General features: G+C 45.4%; 2 protein-coding genes across 4 annotated transcripts; one reads left to right on the top strand and one right to left on the bottom strand.

The window, feature by feature from the left end:
- The first annotated feature begins 2,754 nt into the window (after nt 1-2,754).
- Nucleotides 2,755-11,088, top strand: MRPS22 (mitochondrial ribosomal protein S22). Its single transcript, XM_058031019.1, has 8 exons — nt 2,755-2,854; nt 3,074-3,234; nt 3,821-3,985; nt 6,017-6,160; nt 6,538-6,621; nt 9,379-9,524; nt 10,562-10,670; nt 10,913-11,088. The coding sequence occupies exons 1-8, from the start codon at nt 2,755-2,757 to the stop codon at nt 11,003-11,005; spliced, it is 1,002 nt and encodes a 333-aa protein (XP_057887002.1). The 3' UTR covers nt 11,006-11,088.
- A 533-nt stretch (nt 11,089-11,621) lies between these two features.
- COPB2 (COPI coat complex subunit beta 2) lies at nt 11,622-25,840 on the bottom strand. Of its 3 annotated transcripts, none has more exons than XM_058031015.1 (22): nt 25,726-25,840; nt 24,159-24,296; nt 23,837-23,923; nt 22,859-22,985; nt 22,126-22,274; nt 20,892-21,038; nt 19,764-19,863; nt 19,506-19,648; nt 18,794-18,993; nt 18,395-18,505; nt 18,053-18,141; nt 17,870-17,976; nt 17,445-17,588; nt 16,670-16,800; nt 16,206-16,413; nt 15,874-15,984; nt 14,876-15,090; nt 14,523-14,615; nt 14,263-14,443; nt 14,081-14,149; nt 12,354-12,446; nt 11,622-11,980 (listed from the first exon to the last, which is right to left on the bottom strand). In XM_058031015.1, the coding sequence occupies exons 1-22, from the start codon at nt 25,726-25,728 to the stop codon at nt 11,885-11,887; spliced, it is 2,742 nt and encodes a 913-aa protein (XP_057886998.1). In that variant the 5' UTR covers nt 25,729-25,840; the 3' UTR covers nt 11,622-11,884. The 3 variants fall into 3 exon arrangements, with proteins under 3 accessions (XP_057886998.1, XP_057887000.1, XP_057887001.1); XM_058031017.1 differs by having other exon boundaries at nt 12,354-12,443; XM_058031018.1 differs by lacking the exon at nt 12,354-12,446.
- Nucleotides 25,841-27,475: the final 1,635 nt, after the last annotated feature.

Genomic DNA, 27,475 nt, shown 5'->3' with positions numbered 1-27,475 from the left:
TGACAAAAGCTCAGAAAATTTCTTTATTTCATTATTGATTTTTGCACCACTCATTCTTCAAGCTGGTGTTACATTTTTAACTACATCAAAATAAAATATCCTACTTAAAGCTGTTACTTCACTACAAATTTAATCCACAATAAAATATAACCAATTTACCCCTTATAAATGATCCTACTTTATAAGTATGTTAACCTGCTATACTTCCATCTACAGTATAGTTAGTTAATATTTCCTTTCATCCCACCAGCCAAAAAGGTTAATCCTCACAGCAGCTGTTACTACTCCAGTACAGACTGAATGTGAATTTAACCTCTCCTGGATATTGCCCAATAAATTCTGTTGTTTTTCTAAGCACTTCTGTGAATTAAAATGGACGTTGGCTTGCCATCCAAACTCATGAACAGGTCTGAAGTGGCTTTTAGGCACGTCGCCAAATAACTTCCCAATTCCCTTATAGGGTATAGCTCTCACTCCAGAGATCTTCCACGCAAGAATTGAGAAACAACACCTTCTCCATTTCATCAAAATTATTTTTCATTTTCTTAGCATTATTTAAATACATTCTGCACAAAATTACATTAAAATAATATTAAGGGTTTCATTTGCCCTCTGCAATACCCAGGCATTTCAATTTAGATGTAACAAGGCAAATATGAGAAGAACATATCCTCCTGCAACCTTTTTGACAAGGCCAGGATATTGAAAAGCCTGATTAATAAATTCAACCCAGAGCACGTGTTTGGATATAAAGCTGAAAAAACCATGAATACTCCCCAGCACAAAAAAGATCAATTATAAGAAACAATACACTTTTAAAACTTTATTTTAACTAAAACCAATATATGTTAAAAAGTCTTCATTTTCTCCCGAACCTCAATCATCATTTTCAAAAGTAGTATAACAGATCTGGGAAAGCAATGAACAACCATCTAAAGTTTAAAACAATTGGAGATCTACAGAGCATGAGCATCATAAGATTCTTTCTCGTGTTGCCCCTCCTGGAGATGAACTCTTTCCTGTCTCAATGGGAAGGCAGAGCCAGCTTGCACTGATGGATGGCTTTGATTTTCTGGAACTTGAGGCATTCCCAGTTCTTGGACAGAGACTTGCCTGCTGATAAGAGAATCATACAACAATCAGGACTGGAAGAGACCTTAAAGATCAAATTTTGTTTCACACCTCCCTGAGCAGAGTCTGTAAGACTGAAATTCACAATAAAAGATATACAGACTAACTAGAATAAATAATCTTCAAGTCATAATAAACTTGCAACCCCCTAAACAGGCCCAGTTATTAAGAAGTCAGTATCCCCTCTTCACAGACATTAGAGCTGATATGTCATAATTATTGAGTATAAAGCTAATTTTGGTTTTATGGTTAAGTGGAGTTATGTATTTTCCTTCCTTTACAAAAGCGTTAAAGCTCCCTGAACATGAGGGCAGCAGTTCCTCACTACCCCCGGCAGTGAAGCCGTGCCCGGGCTGACGAGGCCGGTGCCCCGCACAGTCCAGGCGCCTCAGGGCACCACGCAGGGCCGGAGTGGCACAGCCAGAGCCAGGTGGGGTTTGATGGGCGAATTCCCAGCGTGTTCCTCCCTTTGGGGCAGCCTGTCCGGCCGCAGGGCCGGGAGCTGCCTGCCCCTTACAGCGGGCAGCAGCCGGTGCAGGGCACCCACTGCCGCCCGCAGCCCCCCGGACTCGCGGGTCAACAGCGCTTTAATCCCTCACAGTGGCCTCAATTCCACCGGTTTTCCTAGTCTCCGCTAAGGAAGGAAACCCGCAGCCCTGCTCTGTGTCCCGGGCGGCTGAGGGAGCCGGGCACCCCGCAGCCCTGCTCCGAGCCCGGGGCGGCTGAGGGAGCCGGGCACCCCGCAGCCCTGCTCCGAGCCCGGGGCAGCTGAGGGAGCCGGGCACCCCGCAGCCCTGCTCTGTGTCCTGGGCGGCTGAGGGAGCCGGGCACTCCGTGCTGAGGAAGGGAGCCGGCAGCCCTGCTCCGTGCCCGGGGTGGATGAGGGAGCCGGGCACCCCGTGCTGAGGAAGGGAGCCGGCAGCCCTGCTCCGTGCCCAGGGTGGATGAGGGAGCCGGGCACCCCGTGCTGAGGAAGGGAGCCGGCAGCCCTGCCCCGTGCCCGGGGCGGCTGAGGGAGCCGGGCGCCCCGTGCTCCTGCCGGACTTGTGCTACATCCGCAGAATGAGCTCCCCGCCCTCACCAGGCCCTCGCAGCGCTTTAATGGCACAAACGCGCTGGGAGCGCTTGGAGCAGCAACGTTCTTGCCCTTTGCCTCCGGGACAGTGCCGGGGGACCGCGTGTTTCCCTCACGCCGGGAGGAGACTCAGGAGACCTCATAACAGTCTACATCTTCCTCATGAGGGGAAACGGAGGGGCAAGCACTGATTTCTGCTCCCTGGCGACCAGTGACAGGACCCGAGAGAACGGCCTGAAGATGTATTAGGGGAGGTTTAGGTTGGATGTCACGAGAAGGTTTTGCACCCAGAGTGGCTGGGCGGCCGTGGTCACAGCACCAAGCCTGTCTGAGTTCAAGAAGCATTTGGACAACGCTTTCAGGCACAGGGTGCGACTCCTCGCACACGACCTGACTCTTAGCACAGGATACGACTGCTGTGCAGGGCCAGGAGGAGTCGGGCTCACTGGTCCCGCAGGGTCGGGCTCACTGGTCCCGCTCGGGCTGCACCGCGGCTCCGTGACTCCATTTCCCGGCGCGCCGCGGGGCGGGAAGGGGCGGGATTGAAGATGGCGGCGCTGGCGGCGCGGGGCACGGCGGCGCTCCCGGCGCGGCTGCGGCCGCTCTGGGCGCTCCCCGCGCGGCGGGCGCTGGCGGCGGCTGCGGGCGGTACGCGAGGGGACCGGGGCATCCCTCAGAGCGCTCCCGGCTGCCCCGGCCTCGGGGTCCGGCCGCCCCGCGTGTTGGTGTGGGCTGCGGTCCCCTGGGGAGGGATGCGGGTCGGGGCGGGTGTGGGGCCGGGAGGAGCCGTGAGGGCAGGGGGTGTCCCCTCGGTGACCGTGGCTGTCCCCTCAGCCCCCGGCTAACAGCGTATGCCCTCTCCTACAGAGGGAAAGGCCGCCCAGCCCAAGCCCGCCTTCACGGACGAAGCGGTTCAGAGTCTGCTGTACAAAATGACGGGACTCGACCTGCACAAGGTGTTCCGGCCTGAGAAGAAGGGCCTCAAGCCGCCCCACTACAAGCTGATGACCGAAGCTCAGCTGGAAGAGGTAGGCTGCTCTGCTTCCTTCGGAAGTAAGTGTTGATTTTAGCAAAATACCTGTAATAGCCGTATTTCTGCCTTCCTTACTGCTGCGTTTGAAAACATTCTTGTTTCTTTTCTTCCTAACTCTGTCAAATACCTTCATCTGATATTTAAGTTATAGCCCTGGGACTCCTTTGACTACTTTTTTCCCTCTCTCTTCTTGTCTGACTTCATTTAGGATGACAAAGGGCTTGACTTATGCCAGTTCTGCTGTAGTCACAATTAAAGCTATATACAAACTGTTGCAGTTTGTGTTTTGGGGGAAATTTACAATGGAAAAACACCTGAAATAAACTTGGTGTTTGCAATAGTTTGTCCGTTGTAGTTTTGTAACTTCCTCCAGCATTTTATCCAGGTTTTAGTAGTGGTAAATTGTTTACATGAAATTCACCTACCTAGAGGTGGAATTGGTGTCTCCTTTTTTCTCAACTGCAGAAGAAAAAAACCAAGCTTGTCTAACTGAAAATATTTGTCCCCAAATTGTATATTATCTTTCCAATGGGATGATATTTTTAGTTGTAAAATTAAACTACTTTTTTCCCCCCTACAAGGCCACAAGAAAAGCCATTGAGGAAGCTAAAACAAAACTAATCATGCCCCCTGTTTTGAATGAACGAGAGCCAATTGATGATGTCTTAGCAGAAGACAAAATCCTTGAAGGAACTGAAACTGCAAAATATGTGTTTACAGATTTAAGCCTCTCCATTCCACATCGTGTAAGTAATGTGATCAACATTATTAATTTGTTCTCAAAATAAGCTTTAATGCAGATGTAGATGGGTCAGTTTGAAGAAGGGCTGAGGAGTCAGTCTGTACAAGGCAGTAGAGAAAAATGTATTTCTAAATACCTGCTTCTAACTGATAATCATAAATTACATTCTGCTACTCAAAAGCAGGCATGGGAAGGCTGTGTGGTAGGTGGTTAATTATTTTATAAGCAGGTGCTAGGAGCGCTGAGTTCTTCCATGCTCCTAGAAGGTTTTTGTAGGATTGGATTCCTTTGTAAGATGGAACTACTCCACGCTTGCAAAGATCTGGAAGAGGTTTGGAAAGAGCTGTGGAAATGACGAATGAGATCCTGTTTGGGATTCCCAGAGAGCACTCGGGGTTCGGGGTTCCCAGAGAGCACTTGGGGTTCCCAGAGAGCACTCGGGGTTCAGCATTCCCAGAGAGCACTCGGGGTTCAGCATTCCCAGAGAGCACTCGGGGTTCAGCATTCCCAGAGAGCACTCGAGGTTCAGCATTCCCAGAGAGCACTCGGGGTTCAGCATTCCCAGAGAGCACTCGAGGTTCGGTATTCCCAGAGAGCACTCGGGGTTCCCAGAGAGCACTCGGGGTTTGGGGTGCCCAGAGCAATCCAGGTTTGGGGTTCCCAGAGAGCACTCGGGGTTCGGGGTTCCCAGAGCAATCCAGGTTTGGGGTTCCCAGAGCAATCCAGGTTCAGGGTTCCCAGAGAGCACTCGGGGTTCCCAGAGAGCACTCGGGTTCGGGGTTCCCAGAGCAATCCCGGTTCAGGGCTCCCAGAGCAATCCCGGTTCGGGGTTCCCAGAGAGCACTCGGGGTTCGGGGTTCCCAGAGAGCACTCGGGTTCAGGGTTCCCAGAGCAATCCAGGTTCGGGGTTCCCAGAGCAGTCCAGGTTCGGGGTTCCCAGAGCAATCCAGGTTCGGGGTTCCCAGAGCAATCCAGGTTCGGGGTTCCCAGAGAGCACTCGGGTTCGGGGTTCCCAGAGAGCACTCGGGTTCGGGGTTCCCAGAGAGCACTCAGGTTCAGGGCTCCCAGAGCAATCCAGGTTCGGGGTTCCCAGAGCAATCCAGGTTCGGGGCTCCCAGAGCAGTCCAGGTTCGGGGTTCCCAGAGCAGTCCAGGTTCAGGGTTCCCAGAGAGCACTCGGGTTCGGGGTTCCCAGAGAGCACTCAGGTTCGGGGCTCCCAGAGAGCACTCAGGTTCGGGGTTCCCAGAGCAATCCCGGTTCGGGGTTCCCGGGCCCTGGAGCAGCCGGTGCTCGCTCCCTCAGGGCTGAGCTCCAGCAGTGCCGGTGAATTGTCCCCGCAGTGAGGCACAGCCTGGCCGCCCTCCCCAGCCCTGTCCATTACCTGCCTCTGTTGGCACGGGATCTCTGTCCCCCCGAAAGAAAACTCCCAAAAACCAGAGGAGTTCCCCCTCCTCGCTGCCTCAAGCACCCAGCCATCAGTGCTTCTTACCAACTCAGTGGGGAAAAAGTTCCACAAGTAACAAGGAAAGAAAAACCCAACTCCCAACAACCATACTGAAAACTTTCCTGTCCAACAAACCTTCCCATTTGCCACCCTAAAGTAGTTATGCTTGTGAACAGATCTGAGTATGTTGTTTAATTTGTTTTATTTTTTGCCTTGCGCTTGCTCTTACTTGATTCTAGCCTACCTCTTGAAAAAAGGTACAAAAGTGCACAACACTTGCATTCCTAATTTTGTAGGTGTTATTAAAAGATAAAATCAGGCTAACTCCCTCTCTGGGTGTGAATCATGTTATCTCTAAACTTCCCAGAGCCATGGCTTTCAGTGTTGGCACATGCACAGTTGTCAGACAGTAAAACCGAGGTGCAAAAGCAGCACTTATCCAGCAGGTAGTAAGGCAGAGATGAATCTGGCATATGGCCACAGTCAGCTAGAAACTGGTGTGACTTTAGGAGCAGAAGGACTTTGACAAATGAGGGGTTTTTATGATGAGAGAAGGCTTTGGACAATGTTTGGTTTTTACCTCATTTGCAGGAACGTTTCATTGTAGTCAGAGAACCGAACGGGGTGCTACGCAAAGCCACCTGGGAGGAGCGAGACAGGATGATCCAGATATTCTTCCCAAAGGAAGGGCGCAGGGTGATTCCCCCAACATTATTCAAGGATGAGAACCTTGGGGTAAGCTCTTCTTGCCTTTGAAACTGAGCACTTTTATTTCATGGCAGTCTGATAGTGAAACTCTGCTCTCTGGGCAGGGTAACTCGGAATAAGCCATTCTGCATGGGTGTGTTCAGTGCTTGAATTCTGTTTGGACCAATTGCCTTTCATTGTAACTTGGTTGAAATACTTGAAACAAAGTTCCAGGTTAGGGCCCAGCAAATCCTGGATAGGTGTTAAGTACTGTGTCATACTAGAAACAATTGTCCATGTTGTCTTTTGATGAAGGGGTTACTCACTGTGTTGTCCAGAACAGAGCTGTGGCTGCTGTTTTGATTTTGGAGAGTTGGGATGGTGGGATTACATGACCTACCCCTGAATCTAAACTCTTGTTTCAGACTGTATTTCAGCAAGACCGTCACGAAGATGTCCTGAACATGTGCATTGCTCAGTTTGAGCCAGATTCACCTGACTATATCAGAGTGAGTTCACTTTCCATTTTTCTAGCAAAAAAAAAAAAAAAATCCTAGTGAAGAATTGTAAGGTTTGTTTTGTAAACATAATATTTATCTGGGAGTAGAGGTGTTGGTCATATGTGCTCTAATTTCTCCCACATAGACTATCCTTGTGATGAGTTTTGGGGTTTATTTTTCTGCAGAACAGTAAAACAGGATTTTGCACAAGTAATTTTTACCAGCCTAGAAGGATACTGCACATACAAAAATAGTCTTTATTCAGGTGCTTTTGGTATCAAAGCAGAATTGATGGTAACACTTGTCAGGGGCTCTGAGCAGAATTTTGCTGCTGAAGTCACACTGACTGCTGGCTTGGGAGCTCACAAAATGCATTTTGAGAAACAGCACTGTGCACAAAGTATTATTTTGTGCACAGTGACCAGCTACTAAAATGTAGTTCTAGCAGAATAAAATTAGTAGCTATAGCTGCTGGTAAATGTAAGTCTAGACTTGCTTTTAAAACATTTACTTCCCTTTAAACTGTAATGTCACAGACATCTTTTATGAAAAATCCTTTCTTGAGGATTTTTCCTCTTGAGAAGCTGAGAGGCCTCAAGAACAAAATGTAAATAATGCTGCTGTGGGATGCAACAGGTGCATCTGTGGTTGGTCTCATGTGGTTGTTGCTAATTAATGGCCAGTCACAGTCAGCTGGCTCGGACAGAGAGTCTGAGCCACAAGCCTCTGTTATCATTCTTTTTTTTTCTATTCTTAGCCAGCCTTCTGATGAAATCCTTTCTTCTATTCTCTTAGTATAGTTTTAATGTAATATATATCATAAAATAATAAATCAGCCTTCTGAAACATAGTCAGATCCTTGTCTCTTCCCTCATCCTCAGACCCCTGTGAACACAGTCACACTGTAATGTTCTCAGTGATTTGAGAAACTGTAATTTGTATCAGCCTTAATAATAGGCTTAATTAAATTAGATTTTTCAAGTAACTTTTTTTCCTAAGAAAAATTTCACAGCTCTTTGCTCTAGGATTTTTCTCCTGAAATAATAGATGCAGCTTGACAGCAGTGCAGTGAAGGTGCAGAGCTTATGTCCCTATGTCCCCAAAAATTCAAGAGAGACAGGATTTAGCTTCCTTTTACCATAAGGATGTCTATGCCTGAGTACCAAGGACTGGGCTAGCCTGGCATTGCCCTGAATTATAACAGGTGTATGGTTCAGCATAGGGCTTACCCCTGCACCTTAGGGTCTTGAGTTGCTGTTGATATTTGCTGCCCTGAGATGTGCAGGGTGTCTCTGCTTTGGCCTGCACAACTGAAGAACGAGTCTGGACTCTTCCCTTTTAGGTCTTGAGGTTGTTTATTAATTCTTATCTATAAAATTTTCTTTCTGCCCAGCCGAGATCTGCTCAGCAGGGCAGCCACAGGCACTCTGTGTTGTCCTTTTATACTACAAACTACATATAACATATTTACACTTAATTCCCAATACCTATCACCTGTGTTAGACAGTGAGCTTCTGCTCTAAACCAATCCCGAAGTGCCAACATTACTGCAGAAAATTGAGAACAAGAAGACAGAAGAAGGACTAGACATGCCCTGATTCCTCCATCTTGTCTTCATAACCCCCATACCAAAAGTCTTAAAATCTACATTTTCACCCTGTGCATATTTTATTATTACACCATTCAAACCTGTGTGACTTTCACGTCCTCATACAAAGCTGGTAACTTGCTCCAAGGGTCACAATCAAATCCCCAGGTGTTCTGGGCAGCATGCCAGGGTCTCTGAGCCCCTGATGAGGTTCTCGGCAGCTCTGGACATCCAAAGGGATGTGCTGAGTTCACAGAATCACAGAAGTTCAAGACTGGAAGAGACCTATAAGATCATGAAGTCCAGCCCATGTTCTAACACTTCAACTAGATCATGGCAGCAAGTGCCACATCCAGTCTTTTTTTGAATTCTTCAAGGGATGATGACTCCACCACCTCACTGGGTAAATGATTCCAGTATCTGACCACTCTTTCTGTGAAATATTTCCTTCTTAATTCTAACTTACATCTCGCTTGACGCAGCTTGAGACTGTGTCCTCTTGTTCTATCCGTTGTTGCCCGGAGAAAGAGACCGACCCCAGCTCAGCACAGGCACCCTTCAGGAGAGACTGACCCCAGCTGAGCACAGGCACCCTTCAGGAGAGGCCGACCCCAGCTCACCACAGGCACCCTTCAGGAGAGGCCGACCCCAGCTCACCACAGGCACCCTTCAGGAGAGGCCGACCCCCAGCTCACCACAGGCACCCTTCAGGAAGTTGTAGAGAGTGATGAGGTCGCCCCTGAGTCTCCTTTTCTCCAGGCTGAGCAACCCCAGCTCCCTCAGTCGTTCTTCGTATGGCTTGTGTTCCAAGCCCCTCACCAGTCTCGTTGCTCTCCTCTGGACACGCTCAAGAAACTCGACGTCCCTCCTAAAGTGAGGGGCCCAGAACTGGATACAATACTCCAGGTGAGGCCTCACCAGTGCTGAGTACAGGGGAAGAATGACCTCCCTGCTCCTGCTGGCCACACCGTTCCTGATACTGGCCAGGATGCCATTGGCCCTCTTGGCTACCTGGGCACACTGCTGGCTCATATTCAGTCGACTGTCAACCAGCACCCCCAGGTCCCTTTCCAACATTAGGGAAATGAAAAACATTAAAAACTCAGGTACAGGGAGAAAGCTGTCAGCAGGCTGCAGTTCTGCCATGAACAAGCTCATGTGTGTGTGTGTGTGCGCAGGTTCACCACCGCACCTACGAGGACATCGAGAAACGCGGCAAGTACGACCTGCTGCGCTCCACCAGGCACTTCGGGGGCATGGTGTGGTACCTGCTCAACAGGAAGAAGGCAGATGGATTACTCATAGACATGATCAACAGAGACCTGTGAGTACAGCCTGCCACTTGGTAATGCTGCCTTGCCTTAGAAAAGTACTGTTGTTTGGCAATAAAAACAGGATTTGTGTCAGATGTAGGAAAGTTCTCATTTGCCTGACATTTTAGGCCAGCTGTGTAGGTACTGTTAGCTGTACAGGAGCACCAGTAACAGTCCATGATGTTGTAGGGTGTATATGTAGGTTTCTGCAGAAATTAACCTCCTGTGTTTTTTGGGTTTTTATTTTTGGGTTTTTATTTTTTCCCATGTAATTGTCAGAACACTTCCAGCTCTGAGCATTTCTGATCTTAAAGCCTGGCATTTCCATACTGAGTTCAGTTTTGCCTTATAAAGTTGATACACTCTGGGTTTTAGAGCAACTCCTAAGTAGCTTAGGAATATGTAGATAAGGTTTAATTTTAAATGGGTGAATTTCTATAAAACATGGTGCTAAATTTATTCAAACTTCCCTGAAGTGAACAATATTCAATAGTTCAAAATGCCACTAGAGCTGGGAGAAATTAGAAATGTGTACCATCAGAACTCCAGGTTGCAGTGATAGTGGCATTTATTTTCTGCTGTTTCAGTGGTCAGATCTTGCTTTTTAACCTGAGCACATGGAGAAATCAGGAAGGTTCCTGGTTTAGAATCGAATTGGTAAAAGGAAAATCCACGTATCTGGCCCATTTAACAAGCAGAGTTTGAATGTGTTTTCCTGCCACACACTTCAGTAGTTTTAAACTCAGCTGAGAGCTCTGTGTTACAGGATTTCTAATGCTACTTCTGTAAAATACACTGGTCATTGCAGTCAGAAAGTTCCACTAAACACTCATTATTGGTAATTAATTCTATTTTCAGAGGGATGTCAGCTGTATTACTGCTAAGCAGGCCAGGAGGGATAGATGTAGGTACTTGCTTGTGTATTCCAGGGACTGGATACTCAGTGGTGGCAGCAGTTTGACAGCCTGTGCTGTGCAAAGCACATCACAAAATACACTCTGCAAGTGCTCTGAGAGAGGAATTGCTAAATGAGCCTTTATTTGTTTAGGCTGGATGATGCTACAAGTTTAATTACCCTGTATCATATGCTTCACCCTGAATGTCAGTCAGCAAAGGAAGCTAAAGAACAGAAACTTCAAGGAGTTGATCTGATCAAGGTAAGCTTTTCTGCTTCTACATAACCTGCACAAGAGAGCTTTTAACCAGCAGAACCCAGTGAGCAGTTACATTTCTCCTTACCTTAGGAAGCAGATACTTAACAGAACTGTTGTACATGCCAGGCTGGGGTTTTTGTTAAACTCTGTACCTACAGCTGCACCAGGACTGCAGTTGTGACTGATCTGCCACTGGCATGGTTAACTCTGCTGTTACATTAACCTCTCTCCTGCCATGGCTGCAGGTATTTGTGAAAACTGAATCCCAGAGAGAAGGTTACATCCAGCTGGCCCTGCAGGCTTATGAAGAAGCAATGGCAACTTCTTCAGCTTCATGAAGTAAACCTCAGCTCATCAAAAGTTTTAAGTCTGTTTATAAACATTTTCTGTACAGGATTCCACAATAAATATTTGAAAATTACTGCTGTAGAATGTATTTTCTTTACTGAAATACATGTGCATCACTACAGCAGTTTATTTTGAGAAGTTCTATAAGTGAACTTAGAGCAGCCCTCATGACTTGTTTTCACTGACACTGTACCCTGAGTTCAATTTTTTTATTGTTGCATCTTGAATCTAAGGATTTGCCCACAATTCATTTTACTTACTGAGGTAAGTGCAGGGTCTGGACAGCTTCATTTAGGAAAGGGTGTAACAAACACCCCTTCTAACCCTTAAGCTGTATCACTGCTCTGTTGGAGCTTTTAGCTACAAGTGGTGTCTGAAAGAGTAACTGAGCTGATACTGATGGTTACCAGTGCTAGATGGCAGCACAGTGAAAACATAACCACAGACCTCCGTGGAGGTGCTGACAAAAGTCAAGTTAAAATAAAATCCCATTTTTCAGCTACTGTGTTCCTGATTCACAGATTTGGAATGTACACTATGGAAGCTGGGTTATTCTTAAGAATTTGAGTATTCTTAGTAAATACTAGTAGTAAATGGAGAAATGAGGGAGCAGAAATTTTAAAAGGATTTATTGAACAGCTTGATAAATGAAAATTTTAGTAGGTTCTGGAGCAGGTTTACATCTCAAATTTCAACTTACTGGAAGCTGATTCTCTTTGTACAGTTGCTACTGTATACTTCCTTCTACATGTACATGGTCCACTTGTGATACAAAAATCAAAATAACTTGGAGCACATAGTCCACAGAACTTCATTCCTCTGGGTTTTGACCAAATTATTTCCTGATTTGGTCACCTAAAAAAGGATGTTCACTCATCTAAGATCTCTTCATCCAGATTGATATCTGTGGTATCAATATCCTCCAGATCCAAGTTATCTAAGTCATCTTCCAAGTCCAGCAGTGTCTAGGGAGAGAAAAGACTGGATGAGGAGGATTCCACTATGGTTACATGTGCTGCAGCTTGTGGGATGGACCTGCACTCTGCAAAGCCCAGCCAAGGCCTCATGAGGAACACAATGCTAAAGGAGGCTGCAGAGCAGCTGCCTGCTGGTGAGGAAGCCTCTTCCACCAGTGCAGCTTTTTACCATGGGAGCAGCAGGGTTTGAGCTCCCTCTGTCCCCTGCCTGCTGCACTGGTCTGTTACTGTGTGCAGGGCTCTGAACACTGCTCTGGGACTGCCACTGTCACGTGTGCAGCTGCTTGAGTCACACTCCTTGAAGTCTTAGTGTAAAATGAATTCAGTGCTTATACTTCACCTCATCAAACTGTTTGGGTACCTTTTGATCTCTTGCTGGAAGGTTATCAGAATTCTGCACAACTGTCTTCATCACTTCTTGTTTAGGAGAGGGAACTGGTTCTTCAGCCTTCTTCTAATGGCAAAGAAATTCCTTTAGTTTTTTTTTTTTTTTCAATTTAAATTCTTTCAACAAAAGCAGGTAAACAACAGCAGACCTAATGCCCCTTGCCCAGTGGTTCTTTCAGCTTCCCTCAGTTACTCTTGAGCCAGATCTTCACTGTCAGAAAATATTCTAGTCCTCACTCCACTGGAGACTATTTCCCTTCCCAGTATATCAATGGAACTGATAAAATGAGAACCTTCAGAAATTATCAATTCATTTTAAACACTGAAGTGCTGCTAGTGATTTTCAACATCCTCAGCAGGAGAGACTAAGTTAGTTGAGACTGACAGGAAATTTTAGGAGTTGCTGAGCTAAGGGTTCCAAATCCTATAATGGTTTAACACTTTCTTCTTGCTTCACTGCTGCATAAACTTTATATTAAGATAATTCATCAGTCAGTACTATTACTGAAGCAATGGTACTATTCAATTAACTGTACTTAATTATAGAATTAATCTATCTCTTACAAAATGTCCCATATTCAGCCTCTGCTGTAAGAGACAGCTGGGGTTTAGGGCTTCTATGAGAACATGAGCTGAATGCAAAGATACACTCAGGTCTTGATTTCAGCTTCTATGGCAAGCTAGTTCTCAGTTCTTTCCATTTGTTTCCATAGGTAGCCCAGACAGTTTGTTAATCATCTTTAACAAACGAGCAGACAAGTTTGATTTTGCTTTAATAGTATTTCTTTTGATGCACAAGAGGCAAAGAGTCACTACAGAGGCTTGAGAGTAACCAAACCTCTCTGCTCTGTCAGGGATGTCCCTGATGCTCTGTAGTGCACCTCCTATGAGGAAAAACTTACAGACAATGGAGAGCTGTAGCTTTTCTGTTTCTCCTTCAGTTTCCAGTGCAGTTTTGATTTTGGATGTTTATAGCCTCAAAGAGTTGTGCCAGTATCACTGCCTTTAAGAAACCCTCACATTATGATTTTCACATACAAATGTAAAGTGTATTTGACTTGAGCAAAATTAGAAGTTGTCATTTTCTCCTAAAAGACTCTGAAAAGCTTTAAATTTGTTTCAATATCTATGCTTACCACTTATACTTGTCCTATTTTCTGCATAAGAACTGGACAACTGAGGTGGTAAAAAAATCAGTTTGTTACTTCAGACATTGACTAGAATCTATGTTCAAATACACGAGTAGGATTCCTGGCCAGTTAGTTATGGAGCACTGTTATTCCACACCCATGGAGCACACCAACAAAGAACACAGAGCATTTGTCATTGCTGTAATAGGCAAGAGTTTCCATTTCCAGCTACTGAGCTTTAGAAAACCAGCTGCAGCTGAGGCAGTGTTTGTAAATGCAACTGGAGTTACTTTTCTGTAGGATGAATTCAATGGAAAGAGTCTAGAAGTACTCACACTACACAGGGTGACCCAAGATAAGGAAGCACACAAATCATTTCACAGCCAAGAAGCTGTTAGTAAGTGCAGATGTAGATGAAAAAGAATCTGAGGCAAAAGAACATGAAGCCAACTGCAGCACTTACAATCAAGGTAATAAAAGCAACAATTTGTCCATTACTGGTGAAATATTCTCCAGGGTAGAAGTTACTGTAAGATAGCAAAGTTCTCCCTTAGACTCATCACTGACTGACCTGAGATGGCATTATTCCAGAGGGCTCAAATCCTTTTGCTTCTTCAAGTAAGTTTCTTTCTTCATTTGGCTAAAAGGAAAAAGAACCCCAGACACATTTAAGTGTTGCACTGAGTTGCTTAGAGCTGATTTTACACAGCACCAAATGTTACTCTTGTAGAGACAGTAAAACCTTCTACTTACAGTGACAAGGGGGTATTCCCTGGCTGGCCTCAACTCAGCAAGACTTTGCTTTACATACTCTTCAGCAACAAAAGCTTCCTTCAATCCAGGGAAAAGATTTTCGTATTCTGTGGGATCAGCAAGGGACTCAGCAGCCTTCTGATTGACTTTGGAGAGGTTCTCCCTCCAGAGTTTAACCACCCTGGGGATGCAAACCACATTTGTTAGAGACAGCTCATTCAGACAACACAGCTCATGCTCTGCACATGCTCAGAAATTACCTTGAAACTTGGCTTGGCAAATACGTCCGTGCAAGGAAAGCAGCCTCAGGGAGACGCCCGGTTTTGATCAGCAGTTCCAAACATGAATCAAGCCTAAAAAGATTTCAAAATATGGTTTGAACCAGTAAACTTAATAAAGACAAATTTTTGTATTAGAACAGCTTTTTATTCTATTTCATTCATTTAAGGTGCTTTCATTTCAGACTTTATAGAATGAGCTTTTCTGAGAAGGACCTATGCTCATCTTTCTCCATGAAGTTTTCAATTAGCTGAAGTTCACCACTTGAGGAACCTGAGGGTCTCTGCACTTGAGACAGCAGAACAGAACAATCAGAAGCTCATTTGCTACTTACTTTCCCTGCAGGAAGTAGCTCATAAATGCCACATTATTCTTGCCATCCTTCTCAGCACCTTCTGCCAACTTGTTCACCATGCTGGCATTTCCTGAAGCTGTGGCCAGGAGCAGCAGCCCTCCATAGTCCTGGGCATGGTGGAGACACTCCTGGGCTAAGCCAAACTGGCATTTACTGATGGCAAGCTCTGCAAGCTGCTTCCACTTCTGTTCTGACTGATTGTACAGAAAGGGGAGAGGGAGGGAAAGAAAAAAACCAAATCACTCACATTTCTGAACAGCATTTAAAGGTTTTCAGAGCACTCAGTATGAAAATAGGAGTTGACTTGTGAAGGTGCTGTATCCCATGACTACATTTGTCCTCCCATTGAGGTACTGTAATTACTGCAGCTTCCCAGCATGGCACACTGAATGCCCAGAGATCCCTACCTAGCTCTAACATTACATAAAATAAACAGCTTCTCAGTAAACATGGAGGGGAGAAGCAGGCATAACTCTGGAAGTTTAACTATAACGATCTCTTAAAGCTCCCAAGTTAACCCTCAGAACGCTGAAAGGCATCTGTGTCTAACTAAGTTAACATTCCTTCTAAATAACTGGATTATTTTACAGCAGGAACAAGGAGATCAACTCTCTGCATAATAATGATGGGACAAATCAGTTTTTTTAGTGCAGCAGTCTAAGTTTACCAAGGCTGGAACAAAGGTCTGAAGCCTTCAGCCCTGTCTTCCTTCTCTCACTGTTAAGTACTGGAGATTAAGGCTTGGTTCTGGGCTCAAGTTTTGTATTCTCCAGGAGTTCCAGTGGCTTTCTGAGCAGACACTGTTCTTTGTCCCTATCCCACAGCTTAGATTCCTTTGAATTACAGGCAGCAGAACTTCACCAAAGGAGTTGGAGTTGTATTGCATCCCCACATACCACTGCCTTTTCTTACAGGGCCTCTCAGACTCCCCCTAATACTCAGAATCCAGGATGAATCATCCAAATTTATATCATTACCTCTGCTTCCACTGCAAGCTGATAGGCTATTTTTAATTCTCCAAGTTGAAGAGCAAGTTCAAAACGATGCTCTGGGTCTGTAGATACTGCAAGAGCTTGTTGTTTGAAGCCCTAAAATAAAAATGTGACAGTGAAGCTGGGACCTGTCAGGTCAATCGTAATCCCAAATACTTTAACAAAAGCACTCTGAACAGAAGGTTACAGTGTTCTCAAACAAACAGGATAATTAACAAGAGTTAATTCTCAGTGGGTTTTGCTTAGCAAACTCCATTAAGAATGTGAATAAAATTATTTATTTATTTAGTTGGATAACTAAGAAGTAGTTTTCTTGCCTGTTTTTCAAGAAAATGTGCAACCCTGGTTCTCTGTTCTTTTGGGATTGTGGGAAGAACTTTGTCAGCCATGCCGAAATCCCTCCTCATGACAGCAGTTTGATATTCGAGCACTGAGACCAGCAGAGAGTAACTAACAATGTTCAGCTCTTTATCACCCAAATACAGCCTGTTGTCCTTGGGGATATAGCCCAGGAGATACATTGTTCTGGAACAAAACAAACAAAACAAAATGTCAGCTTCAACAGATCCACACTAACAGTGTACAAAACTATTCCAGTAGCTCTTATGGTAGCAAGAATACTCCTATCAAACACTCTGCTTTTCCTGGATGAACACTTTGATCCCTCAGGACTGCACTGCTGCCTCACAACACCCCACTTGTTCCCACCCCTGCCAGGGGGGCACCTTGAACCCCCTTCACTGAGAGAACCTTGAGCACTTGAACTGAAGCAGCAACTCACCTGTCCAGGTGGGCAATGGTGACAATCTCTCCTCCAACGTAGTAATTGAGTCTGTTCACAGAACTGGTGTAAATAAAGCAGTCACCAACCCACAGACCTGTTTTCACAATCTCCTGGATCTCACCAAGAACCTGCAAAGCAAATTTTGGGTAATTAGATACATTAAAAGGTACTTCTAGGTAGCAGAAAGACTACTGCTATTTAAAATATAATTCCACATTCTATACTTTAATCTGGACAAGTTGCAAATATAAGTTTAGATCTAGATTAGAAGTACATAAATTATAATTTCATTCTACATGCATGCTACCCTAATTCTTAACTAAGCCAATTATAAATCTAGGAAACAAGCACCAAACTAAGCATTAAGCAAGACAATCAAAGGTAGCTTTCTTTCTGAAATTCTGGTTCACTACATGAGGTTTTTTCACTTCTCAAACTTGAGTAACATTTCAAAACTTGAAATTTGTAGAAAAAAAAATTAATCAATGACCCAAAAGTGTGTTTTAAAAAATATCTCTATAACTCTCTGACAATAATGAACAGATGGAGAGAAATGTTGGCATCAAGATCTGTTATGCTGGGATTCAGACAGGGATACACTCCTCATGAATCCCAAAAAAATTATTAAGTGTTCCTCAGGCAGGTGCACAATGTGATAGTAAAAATGGCCTGGAAACTAACATTTAAATTGGACTATGTTAAGGACTAAGTTTGCTGCACTCTCTTGCTTCTACCATCTCTAATCTCATTCCACTTTTTAAATAGAAGGTACCTCAAAGGCATCTTCAATTCCATCTTCAGTGACACCTTCATGTGTTTCCTGGGCTGCTGCCACTTTTTCTGACAGGTACTTGAGAATGAAGAATGACTCTTCTGTAGCAATGCACACGAGCTCACCCGAGTCAGACCAGAAAATCTGTGAGAGCAGAATCAACAGTGGCAGTGTTACACACCCCAGGCTAAGAAGGATGATGTGGGAATTAAGGGTTAAACACCCCAAGTCCAGAAGCTGTAGGACTGAGAAGTCAACACATACAGGAATTTTTCTGTCCTTTCTGCTACATGACTGAGATAAACTTAAATTATTATTTTACTATTGACAGCTTTGATTCATGCAAGAAAACCAGTTTAGTAAAAAAGAAATATAAATCAGTAAATCAGACAGGTAAATATCTTCAGTGCCATGCAGAAACTCACATGTTTGGGCTGGATTTCAATCCTGCGAATCAGCTCTGTGTTCTCCCAGTCATAGAATGCCAGGCCATTGACAGACCTGACTCCCAAGAGAAAGCCACCATAGATACCTACAAGAAAATAAAGGTGGAAGAAATCCACATTGTACAAAAACCATACCAGCATATCTATTTGTAAAGTATTTACCTTCTGCTCCAAAATCAGGCTTGAACGACTTCTTCTCTTTGAAATTTTTAAATATCTTTACAACACTGTTGCTCTCCCTGATTGCATACCTAAATAGAGATTAAATTGTAAATAAACAAAACAATTATTTTGTTTCCAAAGTAGTAAATTATTAAACTATAAGCTGCTACAAAACAACTGCATTTGACTTATCTTCTAAAACCAGCAGAGTGCTAAAAACCCAAACTTTTCAAGCAGGACAACTACTGAAAGTTCATTTTACATGCATGTTTCATGGCCTGAAAACTAAACTAAAATAGCAGCTGCAAATGTAATACAAAGGAAAAAACTTGCAAGACTTACTCTGAGGAGTCATGTGCCCACACAAACTCCTGTGCAGAACCAAAACTCTTGTTCCTCAGAGCCATGGCTGTGTAGATGATGTACTCACCATCACCACACACCACCACAAACCTGGGGCAGGAGAGAGAGGCACTTGTCAGATATCTGTGTCCAGGTCAACAGGCAGCAGCAAGAAGGCAGATTATCTGTAAAGGTAAAGGTTCTCTGCCCAAGGTAATCACTGAAACACAGAGCATGAGCTTTATATATGCCTAAAATGTCATGGAACTCTATTTCCTTCTGAGTCATGCTCCTTCTGGTCTCCACTGAGCACCTCTTGGACTCTGGATCCCTTTTTTTTGAGCCTGTTAACTAAAAATCCTCAACCAGTTCAAGAGAAGAGACGAAGGAATGTGTTACCGTCCATTAGGGTTGTGCTGGATTGTCTGAGGATAGATTTCACAGCTGCCCATATCCTTCACAGCCAGTGGCAGCCTCTCTCCATCTTTGATTTCAGCATCTCCCATTGCTTTCAAGTTAGCCTGCTGGACTTCAGAATGTTTAGCCCAAATAATTTTTCCATTTGCATCCATGGACATGGCAGGTTCTTCACGACCAAGCTAGAAAGTAAGTAAGAGGTGAGGTATAGTAGGAGTCTTAGTAAAATATCTGTATTGTATATTGAATATCTGTATATAGGCCTTGCCCTGATAAGCCCTGGTTGTTTTTGATAGGCTGCAGCTGTAGCTAGTGAAGATAACTGGGATAAAAGGGGCTGGGCTTGGCCAGTGCAGTTGAGCTGACAACAAGCAGGAGAAGAAGTCAGAGCTGTGAAGAACTGCCCCCAAGAAGTATCACCGAGAAGGTATGAGACTTTAGAAATATGATTGAGACAATATGGGACTTTAGAAATACAACAACAAGATTAGAACAGTGAGGCTATGGAAAAAATACACTGTTGATTTTCTTTTCAGTTGTAAATATCAAGTGAAATAGCCAATCTCTACGGAAAAATGCCAATTAAAATGCCAAAATGTCAGCATTTTACGTATTATTCCAGAATCAGAAACCAGTTGTTGTGCAGACAGGACAGGATGAATCACAGTTTCTCACTCCACAGCATTAACTGTACCTTAACAATGATGCTGCCCTCATCATAGCCCAGAGCCACGTTGTTGGAGCCCCTGAGGCTGGCCACACACCACACCCTCTCCATGCCGTAGTTCAGGGTGCTCTCCAGGCGGTAAGTGCTGGAGTGCCAGATCCGCACCGTGCCTGGGGAAAAACACAGCCATGCATCCCTTCAGCTCAGGGGTGCAGCCACAGCACCACAAGAGCTCTGCCCTCAGTGCTTTTCCTGTCCTTTCTACACCACAAAATGCAAAGTTACCATCTTCAGAGCCGGTGATGATGATGGGCAGCTCCGGATGGAAGCTGACACACGACACGTTCTGAGCGTGGCCTTCCAGTGTCTGGACACAAGTTTTATTCTGAAAGCAAGAGAGAACACAATGCCACATTTTAACCCTTATTTCTTAAAAATATCTCCTCCAAATCCAAAATAGATCTGAAAATTCTCTAAATTTCTTACATTTGCAAGGTGTTCAAACAACAGCACTAAGCTATTAAAAAATGATTGCATTGAGCTGTACCTCCTGCCCAGAAGAAAGTATTTCCCCTGACAGAAGTGTTTTCCTCTATTTTCAGATGTGTTTATGGCTAGAAAATATGCTTTTTCAGCATAGCACAACACATTAAAGCATGACAGAAAGCTGAGTTCACTGTGAAAAAAAAATCATAACCCAACATTGCATTACAGGTGAAAACAGATCTAATTTAGGTCTTTGGTAAGAATGTTCATTCACACAGTTGTGAAAGTCAGGCTGCTCTACTTGGGGTAACTAAGACTGGAGCATGTACAGTGTCTCCAGCTGCACATGGTGGCAAAAATCCCAAGCACTGTTGTGTAGTATTCATGACTGCATTGAATGCTTAAATTAACAATGCCAGCTTCAACTTCTGGGCTTGGATTTACTCCAGGGCAGTGTTTTAGTGACCAGAAAGTACCACCAAACAACTTCTGTCTCACCCTTCTGGCCATTCAGACACTTGTAGAGAACTCAGGAGCTCTAGGCTCCAGCAACAGAAGTGAATCTCTGGATTAGATCTCTCTTTTCTGAGGAGCATTCAAGCAGGGCACCTCATCACTCCTGCCCTGTTTGGGGGTACAAGCACTGCATGGGTGTGCATGCAACACATGGGGCTGTGCCATTGTGCACAGGATGAAACAGGATGGGGGAAGCTATAAAGGATGAAACAGGAGTGAGGGAAGCTATAAAGGATGAAACAGGAGGAGGGAAGAGCTATAAAGATTGAAGAAAAAAAAGAAGAATAGCTTAATCCACAAACATGAGGCCTAAAAGGCAGGGAATCAATTTGTCACAGAAAAAAAAAAATCTAACAACAGAAACTGAATAAGAAATGTGGCACAAAGGCTTCTGAAGAGCTGAGCACACACCTGGTAGTCCCAGATCTTCACCAGGCGATCATCTGCCCCAGAAATGAGGTATGGCTTGTCCCCACCACTGTAATAGTCAATGCAGTTCACTCCTTTCTCATGGCCTTCCAAGGTGAAGTTGGGAGAGGATGATCCAAGCTGCCACACCTGAGCAATGAAACACAAACACTTGTACCCAGCAACCTGCTGTGCCCAGGTCACCCTTGGCACACACAACAGGTGCCCAGAAGTACTTCACAAGTCCAATGAGAAATAACACAGAATTCCAAAGACACTGTTGTTTTCTTAGGTGAAAAACCTCAATAACTGCTCAGCAAACTACAGTCCTTCCCCCAATAAACACAAATAACATGCTGAATTGCCCATGCTCTCTGCTCATACCTCTGAACATTGAAATTGGTTGCTTTACACTTTTTTTAAGGACATGAAGCCATATAAAGAACTGTTTTTAAGAACTACTATGTGTTTATAAAAGTAACTAGTTGAGTTTCCTCCATGTCCTGAATTTTAATTTTTCCAGCTACACTCAAGAATATCAAATCTCATGTTAAATGAGGATACAAAATGAAGCAAGTCAAGTGTAGACATACTAGTGTTTTCTCATGTTTATCACATCAAATCAAAATTTTTATGCACCTGATCTCAACATCTGTGGCCATATGAAATCAGTGCTGGCTTTTTACAGCCAATATACTGATGATGTACAGGAAATGTGAGGGGGTGTCCCTGCTCAGTGGCTGAAAATCTGTAGTCATAGATATTTAATAACAGCTGCACTGCAGATGAGACCATGAGAAGGCCAAAGGCATCACTGGAAACAATTCCATGCACAGACAGCCAAGGACATGCAAATAATGAGAGAGACACCTTTACCAGGGTTGTTTTTTCTTTTTAGTGCACAGTTAAAGATACAGCACTTAGAAAAGTTTAAAGAACTACTTTCCAATTGTTAGAGACAACAGGTAATCTGGTAAATTTACTGAATTACTTAGCAGGTGCCTGGAGCAATGTCCAGGTCTTTGTTCAGTCAAAATTCTATTATTGCACCTGTTTTTAAGAATATGACCCATCATCCATCCAGGATTATTGCTTTGTGTACACTGATAATCACAATGACTAAAAACCCCAAATACAGCTTCTGTACCTTAATTGTCCTATCCAAAGAGGCACTGGCAAACTGGTTGTGTACACTGATAATCACAATGACTGAAAACCCCAAATACAGCTTCTGTACCTTAATTGTCCTATCCAAAGAGGCACTGGCAAACTGGTTGTTGTCTTTTGGGTTTATGACAATCTGCATGACGTAATGGGTGTGTCCTTCAAACACCTGAGAACAGGACCACTTCTTATCCCAGTCCCAGAGCTTGATCAGCATGTCATCTGGAAAAAACCACAAAGAACCAAGCTTCAGTGGGTGATAACAACCTCCTTAAAGTGCATAATCATCCAGAAGTTCGTGGTACAGGCTGGAAAGGAGGCACTGCTAATAATCTATTTGCAGTGCCTCTTTTCCAGCCTGTACCATGAAGTTACCTACTGGTAATCTGTAGGATTACTAGTCCTTCAGAAGTACCAAAGGGAGATGAAAGCTGTCTGTTGCTTTCAAGTCAGATTTCCCAGCTAAAAACTTACTCCAAACCACAATGAAATCTTTTTAAAAACACAACTTGAGCTGTTATTTGAGAGTTTGCCACACACACAAATGTCTCCTCTGGCAGATATTAGGAGAGAAAGCTCTTTTCTCTGACAAGAACACAAGCCATTATATTTTAAATTTTAAGTGCAAATGATATACCATGAAAAAAAAAATAAACACATCTACCAAGAAACAACAAAATGACAACTGCAACGTTGGCTTCTTGCTCAAGGGCTCCTGAGTCTCCCCAGAGGGTGCAAGCCCTCACCCCACAGAAAACAGGAGCCTGGGCAGAGCTGAACAAGAAAAGACCCCAAAGGACTCTCACCACTGCTCGTGAGGATGAAGGGCTGCGTGGGGTGCACTGCAATGCACCGGATGTAGTCAGAATGAGCCTCAAACATGTGAACTCTTTCCAGGGTGTTGTAATTAAAAACTCTGATCTGCATGTCATCCTGGGAAAGGGAGAAAAACCATGTGAAAAGAAGTCTCTTGTGCAGTGCATCTTCTATGCAATGCAGGGGAGCTAGGAAAGAACATTCCACCACTGAAGACAACAAAATGTTTAAGGAAGTTTGCTTGCAAATGATATAAATTATACTTGGATTCAGAGGGCTGTAAATTACTGCTGTTTCAAGTCATTTATGAAATGAAAAAAGCAAATTTTCATTTTTACAAGTGACTGAGTCATGGCAGTATATGGTAATGAAATGAAAACACATTTTTACTCTGGGTACAGGGCAGAAGACTAGGAAATGAAAGTTGAGAAAAAAAAACTATTTAGGCATTACCTTAATTTAGTCAAAAAATATTCATTCCATAGAGAAAAATGTGTTACCAAGATCAGAATACAATTATTCCTCTCAAGGTACACTCACTGAATAAAAGCAGGCATTTTTTTCTAGTGATGAGCAAAACTAAAAATTATTTTTAACATAACCAAGAAAAAAAAGTAGAAAGCAATTTCAAATTCATTTTACCTAGGATTGTCAATAGTTTCATCTTAGTTAAAGCAGCACTGTCAGAACTCTGTGCTGAGTATGTTCCAGCTGGCAGTAACAGCTGAACTCCATCTACCTGGCATTACCTGCAGAGTCAATCACCTTAGCAGGCTGCTCTTTTTTGAAATGAAAATTTAAGCTTCTAAGCTTCCTTAAAGGAGAAAACTTCTGGGAAACTGTAGTGCAGTATTCCTTTCTCCTCTACAAATTCAGATGATATTATTACATGATGCAGAAAGTAATGGCATGAAAATTGACCAGAGAAAGTGCAGCTGAACAGGAAAACACAAGAGGAAACAGCTTACAGCTCCAGTAACAACCCAGTTCTTCCTCGCCACGAACTTGGCAGCTCTCACAGGCAGGTCACACACTTCAAAATTCTTCACCAGAGTCTGAAAATAAAACCAGTTAAGTTTATAACACTGGGGAAAAAAATACCAACTTTGAGATGAGCTCTATTTTCTTAACAGTGTCCAACATGTCACTTCCTTGTCTACTGATACGGTGACTCTCGCACTCCGCCAGAGCAGCACAGTCGGTTATAACAGCAGTGACTGAAGAATCTGTACAAATCCCATTTCCAGCACCAGCTACACAGTCATGCACACTTCCCAGCAAGGCCCTCACCTGTGTCTCGTGGTTCCACACACAGACACTGCCGTTGTAGAGGCTGGCCAGCATCCATGGCTCCGTGGGGTGCAGGTCCACGCTCTTGACGCGGTCGGAGCGCGCCGTCAGCTTCCGCTTGATGTCCAGGCGCAGAGGCTGGGGGAACAACGGGAGCACCGGGTGACACAACAGCAAACTGGGACAGGGAAAGGGGCAGGGAAAGCTGCAGTTCACTCTGAGAATGCAAGGATCCAAGCCTGCTGCCCGTGCACACAGAAGGTTACCACTCTTTTCTATCTATCTGTGTGTCTGTTTTTGCAGGAAGGCGTCACATCCCCACCAACGGCAGTGGCGCTGCTTCATTTAATTCTGTGAAACTCAAGATTTTCTTGCAAAAGTACCTCCAGCAGAGTGAAAAAAAAAAACAAAAAACCCCAAAAAAGATGCACTGCACATCCTCCTGATGTCCCTAAACTATGATAGCAAAGCAAAGAGAATTTGCTCCTAAGACAAATGTTAGAAAATAAATCTTCCTGCTACTTCACCTGGCAAATCAGGAAGAAAACTCAGTTACCACAATAAAGCACATTTGCCCATTGTAAATTTACTTCCGTTCACAATTCCAAATGTTAGAAAATAAATCTTCCTGCTACTTCACCTATTTGCATCTATAGGATTACTAGTCCTAACTGACTTTTCTTCCTGACAAACCAGGAAGAAAAGTCAGTTACCACAATAAAGCGCAACATTTGTCCACTGTAAACTTACTTTCATTCACAATTCCAAAATTATGGTTTAGAACGGAACACTGTCTGGTAAAAACTGAGAGCAGGGAAAAGTTTAAGTCTTTCCCTTACAAAGAAGGCTCTGATCTTCCACTTTAATCACTGGCAATGTAAAGCTGTCGCCACAGAGCAGAGATTGCTCCTGGCCCCTTGCTTCCCCTTAGGGGGATGCTGGAGATTGCTGTGAGCTCTCCCCGAATCTCCTGCAGGCTGAACACACCAAGCGTCCCAAAGCACTCACACAATATTTAAAAGGCATGAAGTCCAGCAAAGTGATTTTCTAAGATATCCGAGGCATTGTGGATTCCTTTAGACACTCACTGGAGATCATTTAACGCTGTTTTTATCTCAGACAACTCAGCGGATAATGGCTGACCAAAGAACACTACACGCATTAATAAAACCTGCAGTTACCTATATTAGACACTGCAAGGAAAAAAACCACCTGGTTATCAGGTAGTACCTGAACCATAGCTATGACACGGGATGTGGAGATGAGTTTGGCTTCTCTCCTGCTACAAACACCAGCACGGCAAGCACAGCTACGCTCGGCTCCGCGCTTATCCCGGGAACCGCCGGGAAGGGCCGCTCCGAGGGCTGAGTGCGACACGCACCCCGAGCCCCGGGACAGCCGCTCGCTGCGGCTCAGCACAGCACGGGCAGCACCGCGCCGCGACCCCGGCCCCTCATGCGCCCGCTCCGCCGATCGCGGGGCTGCGCTGCCTCGCCGGGGCCGGCTGGGATGGTCACCCTCCCGCAGCGGGGGCGAGGCGCTCCTCGGGACCCTGCGTGTCGCTCACCATGGCCGCGCTGTGCCCAGGTGCCGCCCGGTGTGCCCAGGTGCCGCCCGCTGTCCCCGGCCCCGCTCCGGCCCCGCTCCGCCCGGGCTCGCTCCGATCTCCGACGTGGAGCTTCCGGGCCCGCCGCTCTCGCGACAGCCCCGCAGCGCGCCCCTCAGTCTCGCGAGAGCGAGGCGCTCCCGTGGGATGCCGGGATGTGTAGTCGGCGGCGCGGAGCAGGGTGGGAGTTGTAGGCGGCTCGGGGCCGGGGAGGCACCGGGCGGGACGGGACCCGCCGGGACTGTGGAACCCAGCCCCGGGTGCTGGCACCGCACCTCGAGCGGCGCTCCGTGTGTCTAAGAGCGCTTACCAAACCCCTGAACCCTGTCAGGCTCAGTGCTGTGCCCTGCGGAGCCTGTTCAGTGCCCAACCTCCGTGAGAACAGCCTCAGTGTTTCCTGACCCGGCTCTCTCTCTGCTGTTCCCTCAGGTCCTGTCGCTGTCACCACAGAGCAGAAATCCCTACCGGCCCCTCACTTCCCCTCACGAGGATGCTGGAGATTGCTGTGAGCTCTCCCTGAGCCTCCTGCAGGCTGAACAGACCAAGTGTCCCAAACCGCTCTCACGGCATCCCCTGCTTGTGGCCTCCTTTGGACACTCCCGAGTAGCTGAATGTCTTTTTCTGTACTGTGATGCCCTGTGGGAACTCAGTACATCACTCCGGATGCCCCGAGTTGCCGAGAACCCTCTTGGGGGGCTCGGAAGTCTTGGAATGTTGCCAGAAGTGCCTGGTGGCTTGACTTTGATCCATCTAGGGATGTGCCACCTGTGTATGAGGACATGAGAGGCACTCGGGTTTGAAGGGTGCAGGAATGATATATTTACAGGGTGAAAATATAGATTTTAGGGGTTTTGGTATAAAGGGTAATGGGGACAAGATGGAGGAATCTGGGCGTGTCTTGTCCTTCTTTCTTCTTCATGTCATCCATTTTCAGTGATGATGTTGGCACTTGGGGACTGGTTTAGAGTAGAAGTGCACTGTCTAACATGGGTGATAGGTATTGGGACATAAAAGTAAATATGATATATGTAGTTTGTAGTATATAAAGACGCCGCCGCCTCAGAGGTGGTCAGAGTGCCCTTGGCTGCCTTGCTGTTCAGACCTCGGCTGGGCAGAAGGAAAAGCTTTGTAGATAAGAAATAGTAAACAACCTCAAGATTGAAAACTGAAGAGTCCAGTCTCATCCTTCAAAGCTCGGGCTGCCTCCAAACCATCCCACGCACCTCGGGGCAGAGACAGACAACAGCTCCTGAGAATGCCCCAAACTGTGTCCCCTCAGTGTCCCCTGCAGAGTCCCCACTGTGGCCCTGGACCCCTCAGTGAGGAGGTGTGGTGACAATGTCCAGGAGTGCCTGGCTGTGCCTGGTGCTGTCCCCTCAGCGCTGTCCCCTCAGCGCTGTCCCCTCAGCGTGGTCTGGCCGTGCCCAGTGTTGTCCCCTCAGCACGGTCTGGCTGTGCCTGGTGCTGTCCCCCCAGCGCTGTCCCCTCAGCGCGGCCATGGTGGCACTGCCAGGGCACAGGAGCCTGGTGACAGCGCTCTGGGGCCCCTGCCAGGGAGCCCGGCGTGCCCATTGCCACCAAAGGCAAACACTGAGCCTGGCCAGTCCTTTACACCCCGAGACAGGCAATAGAACACTTTTCTCAATCATTGTGCCAGCTGAAATTGCTGCAAGTCCAAACAGCATCTAAAGAAACATGGGGAATGTGAGGG

This window comes from Melospiza georgiana, chromosome 10 (assembly GCF_028018845.1).
Source record: "Melospiza georgiana isolate bMelGeo1 chromosome 10, bMelGeo1.pri, whole genome shotgun sequence".
NCBI lineage: Eukaryota > Metazoa > Chordata > Aves > Passeriformes > Passerellidae > Melospiza > Melospiza georgiana.
The sequence above is the reverse complement of the archived record's forward strand: the minus strand, read 5'-3'. Positions and strand labels throughout refer to the sequence as shown.